At 44.4% G+C, this 6,000-nt stretch overlaps 1 protein-coding gene across 9 annotated transcripts in view; it reads right to left on the bottom strand.

Annotated features, from left to right (window-relative positions):
• Positions 1-1,454: 1,454 nt before the first annotated feature.
• The window catches only part of pkma (pyruvate kinase M1/2a), a 72,427-nt gene continuing 67,881 nt past the window's right edge, over positions 1,455-6,000 (bottom strand). For all 9 annotated transcript variants that reach the window (XM_038784407.1, XM_038784409.1, XM_038784410.1 and 6 more), the window contains 2 exons: positions 3,296-3,477; positions 1,455-2,091 (listed from right to left, as the gene is read on the bottom strand). In XM_038784407.1, coding sequence (XP_038640335.1) covers positions 1,985-2,091; positions 3,296-3,477 — 289 coding nt within the window. In that variant the 3' untranslated portion in view covers positions 1,455-1,984. The remainder of the gene's footprint in view (positions 2,092-3,295; positions 3,478-6,000) is intronic.

Raw genomic sequence — 6,000 nt, 5'->3', positions numbered from 1 at the left:
TGGAGATATACATTTATTGAACAGTTAACAATTTTCCTCCTCCTGCTAATCTTGCTACAGTAACTCAGTCTAACTAACCAGTCTCCTCTAAGCCATGCAGTGTGTGTGATGCTTCTGATCTGCCCCCGTCCTGCTCCCCAAGTGTCACCTGTGGAAAGAGAAAGAGCATGTGTGCCCTGTCCTTTTATATGGGTTGCCCTCTTGTGGCAGTGTCACCTCTGGGTGTCTTGACTGCCCATTGATTGTGTCCTATTCTAGGTGTTCATTAGCTGTATGTCTGCATGTCATGATGTCTGTGGTGCTCCCTCTAGTGTTTACTTAGTCCTAATGTATTTACATTAACCCCTTGTGTATTTACAGTGATGCATATCACTACAGATACAATAGAATAATGACTACAGAATTGTTCCATCAATCATGTACAGTCCATAGCTTCAGCACAACCAACACAGCTGAGTGATGAAGATGACAGCATCAATTAGCTGCACTATTCATATTTTGTGACTTCTCAATAAAGAAACTAGGAAGGCATATATAATCAATGCTGAATGACAGTCTGCAACGCAATCTGGTGGTTCCCTGGAATATATTGTTGGCGCTCAAGCAGTATCTGTAACTATGGCGATATTCTACAAAAGATGATCCTGGAAATTAATACTTTGCTTTTGTCAATGAGCACAGAAAGCCAAAACTGCTCCTATTCAAAAGTAAAATACTCCAGAAGCTGGAACTAGGTCTAATGGGAAGTCAGTATAGAGCCAATGGGCCTCTTTCTGCAGTGTAGGCATTCTATTGAATATTTCCAGCATTGTTTCTACTTCTGCTCTTTACCCCTGCAGACTGCTCAACTGCAGGGGTTTCCAGATTCACCTTCAACAGACACAAGTTTACATCAAATGATTTAGGAGGAATAGTCACAGGGAACAGCTTTTTCCAAGTTCTAACAAGCAGAATGGCAAATGTTAAAAAGTTGGTATTTTGAACGTCAGAGTGCACCTTCTCATTACCCAAAGGAGTCACTCTTCAACTTCCGATTGCAAGCTAAATGGAATGGTCCATTTCGTCATCAGTTGGGGGACAATTTTCCATTTTTACCCCTTAACCCAAAGCTGCCTGCACTCATTTTACATTGTGCCCTTGTAACCGGATGCTCCTCCTGGCGTGGGACGGATCTGTTGGGAAATCGGCAGCATCCAATTAGACACAGTGATGCAGCAAATTAAGAGGACAACCAGTAACAGGGTTTCAAATGTTTTACATGCCATTGTATATTCTTGAGCTTTTCACAGTAGGGGCTTTTCAAAGCAAAGCAAAGGGGCTTTTCACAGTAACTTCATTGAAGCCTACGCGTGACAAGCGATTTTCATTTCAATTTTCATTTCATATTCTTGAGATCACAGATGGACCTCCTCATCTAAAGCATCTGTTGTTTGAAAAAAGACGAGGCAAGGGTGAAACTTGTGGGATGTAGCGTTTATTGATATCCACCACACGCAACAATTAAACTGCATTGTACTCCTATATTCACAGAAGCATGTTGTACCAAGTGAAACATCTGGTCTAAACTCCGCAATTGCAAACAGGCCAAATTTAAACAGAATCTGAAGAATGCACAAGTAATGTAACCAAAGTCCTGACTGAATAATAGGGTACATTATTGGGCATAATTTTTATTAAAGATAGATTTCAACCACAAAAATATAAATAAAGGTTTGTGAAGGTATGGTACACTTAGTACAACAATAATACACTGACTGAAACAATTATATAATAGTCTTACATCAGACAGTCAGGTGCAGTATAGAGTAACTTGGATCAGGAGCTGAACTTATGACCAAAAACGCTGCATTATTTTGTTTGCTTATGTAGAGATGCTCAGAGGTTAGCAGCTGGCAGTTGCCCTGCAGTACATAAAGCGGTAGCTGCCTAAAAAAAAAGTGAGGAGGCGGTACTGCAGTGGACATCAATGGGAGATCCTAGCCGTTCAGGGCACTTGCAGGACACGCATGGTATTGGTGGAACCAGATCCTGGGCGCCAGCCTGTCAGCACGATCACCAGGTCACAGGACTTGAAGAAACCACGAGACTTTCCTGCAGGTTAAAAATTATTCAAGCAATTATGCAGAAAATAAAAATGGATGCAATCCACTCCAAGTTTCATGAGGTTTCACCCCCCCTCCGCCCCCAACAAGGAAATAGTCAGTTCTGAAGAGTCATAAGTTCATAGGAGCAGGATTAGGCCATTTGGCCCATCGAGTCTGCTCTGCCATTCTATCATGGCTGATCCAATGTTACAGTAAGAAGTCTTACAATACCAGGTTAAAGTCCAACAGGTTTGTTTCAAATCATGAGCTTTCAGAGCACTGCTCCTTCCTCAGATGAATTTCACCCGAGGAAGGAGCAGTGCTCCGAAAGCTCGTGATTTGAAACAAACCTGTTGGACTTTAACCTGGTGTTGTAAGACGTCTTACTGTGCTCACCCTCGTCCAACGCCAGTATCTCCTCATACAATGTTACAGACCAAGAGCAGGATTGCCAAATCAGCCGGAGCATCTCCTCCCTAAAACACATGACCTCGGAGCCGGAAAAGGCAATTTAGCCTCCCGAGCGCAACACCCTCAATGTGACCATCCTGGCCTCAACTCTACTGTCCTGCCCATTCTCCATAACCCTTCAACCCATTACCAATTTAAAAAACTGCAACTCCTCCTTAAATTTACTCACTGTCCCAGCATCCATCACACTCTGGGATAGCAAATTCTACAGATTCACAACTCTTCAGGGAGTAGTTTCTCCTCAAATCAGTTTTAAATTTGCTCCCTCTTCTAAGATTATGACCTCTCATTTTAGAATGCCCCAAGAAAATATCTGCTCCACGTCTACTTTATCCATACCTTCTATCATCTTGTACACCTCAATTTGGTCCTCCTCATTCTTCTAAACTCTAGAGAATCAGCCTAAACTGTTCAATCTCACCTCATGACAAACCCCTCATCTCTGGAATCAATCTAGTGAACCTCCTCTGAACTGCCTCCAATGCCACTACATTTTTCCTCAAATAAGGGGACCAAAACTGTGCACAATACTCCAGGTGAGGTCTTACTACCAATGCCCCGATTGTTACAACAACACGTCCTTACCTTTACACTCAATTCCTTTTGCTAGAAATGCCAACATTCCATTTGCTTTCTTTATTATCTGCTGCACCTGCATATTTGGCTTCCTTTCACTCCGGTTACTGCCAGACCCACTTAAGGTATTTGCAACACCTTGCATTCTGCTGCGCTCAACTTACCGACTTCCATGGCAAAATTCACCCTATGGTCAACATCATCAGACCATACTGCATCGGTCGGTTGCCTGAAGATGACCGGGAAAATGCCGCGGTAAAGGTGGGCCTGACGTGCAGTCTGAGCTTCACGGGTTACAGCAATGATGGGAGCTCGTGGGCGGTACCGGGACACCAGGTGCGCAGACCTAAACAAAAACAACACCCATCAGTACACTAAAACGTAAACAGTTACGGTTGAAGGGTTTTTCAAATTAACCACACTTGAAAGATCAAACCTTAAGATGAGGCCTCGGATTTGGCCTTGGCTACATCTTGGGCATTTTGCCCAATCTAAGGAAACATTATAAGGTCAGGTTTAAATGATTCACCAACACAAAAACAGCAAAACGCTGGAAGACCTCAGAGGGTCCGGTAGCATAGGAGGGACAGACCTGCTGAGGTCTTCCAGCATTTGTTTCAGATTCCAGCATGAAATGAAAATCGCTTATTGTCACGAGTAGGCTTCAATGAAGTTACTGTGAAAAGCCCCTAGTCGCCACATTCCGGCACCTGTTCGGGGAGGCTGTTACGGGAATTGAACCGTGCTGCTGGCTTGCCTTGGTCTGCTTTCAAAGCCAGCGATTAGCCCTGTGAGCTAAACAGCCCCTCTGCAGTCTTTCACGTTTTATCATTATGTGTTTCATTGCCCTCAGGTCTAAGAGCTAACATTCAACTACCACCACAGGTTACGCTGCCCCAATGCCTGGTTAGGCTAGGATTTTGAGGGCTAACCTGGACTGCAAGATCTGCTGACCAGTCAACAGAACATCAGTCAGCATCACAGTTACCCAACATCAGCAGTGAGCAGTCAAGTTCCTTTTGTCCTCCAGCAGCACAGGGAATGCAGATTCCTTAAATGTTAATGTATTGGAATCAAACTCAGAACCTTGAAATGCAAGGCTGGTTTTGCACAAAAGAGTGTCTAGTCAACTGACGTTGTGCAAGGCCCAGAGAGCTTTTTTTTCCCCCTTTCCGTGATGGGGAGCAGCCAAACAACCTCTTTTTTTTGTCCTGTTCCGTCAAGTCTCAGGTGCCTTATTCCCCTCACTGGCTATTAGCAGCTCCGGTTCAGTGACTCGCAGCCTCCCAATGAGTTTAAGAGCCTCAAATGAGCAAGGCACATTTGGACTGCAACAAAATTTAGTTTCATCGAATTACAGGCAGAGAAATCGAACCAGGTCTTTCCATAGCAAACAATTCCCAGGTCAGGGAGGAGGAAGAACTGGGATTCTGCCAAGCACCTAACCTAAAAGCATCCTGTTGGATTTGCAGTTTTGCAACTTGGGACAATTATCTGAGCAGTAAGGAGTCAGTAAGCAGGGCAGGTTTTCTACATGCCCCACAGCAAACCGGCCCCTTTTCCAATGCACTTCAGTACAGCTTTCAGAATAACGAAACACAACGGGTCAATAATTTGGACTCGCTCGTCACTGTGACACTGGATTCAATCGTTATACAAGACACCATGGGAGGTAATGCGTCACTACAGACTCCTACCCCCAGTTGTTGGACAGAGCAGAGAATCCATCTAGTTCTCAACCTCCCATGTTCTCCAACTCAGCAGCAAATCATTATTTGCAGGGAACTGAAATGTAAGAGCGCCATAGGGGATGTTAGTCCTCAGGTTAGATTAAGAGTGATGATTAATCCAATCTGAAATTTTGTCCATAAAACTGATCCTGGCAGTCTATTCAAGGCTATTTTACTTATTTTTCCAATCTTGTAAGATTTAGAGGCACTTCAACACTAGGACCCCATGGACAAACCAGGTCATGCTCAATATATTTGGAGCGCAATTTATATTAGTCATACAGCAGACTTGGCCTAGTGACACCTGCGGAGTCATATTGGTGGCAAGCAGCAGTATTCAATCCCAAGCCCCCCTGTGAAACATGGAAGCCCTATGGTGCAGGTGGCCATTCAGCCCATCGAGTCTGCACCGACCCTCTGAAAGAGCATCCTATCTAGGCCCACTCGCCCGTAACCCCACCTAACCTGCACATCTTTGGGTTGTGGGATGAAACCGGAGCACCAGGAGGAAACGCATGCAGACACTGGGAGAACGTCACTGGTGACAGACAGTCACCCGAGGCTGGAATCGAACCTGGGACCCTGCTGCTGTGGGGCTGCAGTGCCAACTGCACCGCACTCGTTTAAAAGCAGGATAACGACTGTTGCCCAGCAAAACAAAAAAATCAAAAATCAAAATTTGGATGACAGAAAAGGTAATAAGGACTGAATTGCACCCCACTTCAAATGTGGAGTTTTAAAATGAAAGAAAATGCATTTTCTACAGGTTTAAGAACCAAAATTGGAAGAACAACTGATTAATGCACTATACAAAGTTGTATGGGGCGGGGGGTGGGAGACGGACTATCATCCCACTTCAACCAAAGGAAAGGTTTGCTGCAGGTGGACAGAGTCACAGTTGTTTCAGCACTTCTTAAATTTGCATCCAATAAACCAGACCTCTGACAACTAAATGTTTCACAAGCAGATGGAATAGCCTCTGGATCCAATGCCCTGCACAGTCTGATGAAAGTGGAGTCAGGATAGGGAAGAATATTGCTGTTGCGTGACAATAGAACGTGGGAATGCTGCACTATAGCTGCCGCCATGCACTGGACAAGCCTGCATGCTAGATGAAGGAAATGCAACATTGTGGACAA

Source organism: Scyliorhinus canicula, chromosome 24, assembly GCF_902713615.1.
Source record: "Scyliorhinus canicula chromosome 24, sScyCan1.1, whole genome shotgun sequence".
In the NCBI taxonomy this organism is placed as follows: domain Eukaryota; kingdom Metazoa; phylum Chordata; class Chondrichthyes; order Carcharhiniformes; family Scyliorhinidae; genus Scyliorhinus; species Scyliorhinus canicula.
The sequence above is the reverse complement of the archived record's forward strand: the minus strand, read 5'-3'. Positions and strand labels throughout refer to the sequence as shown.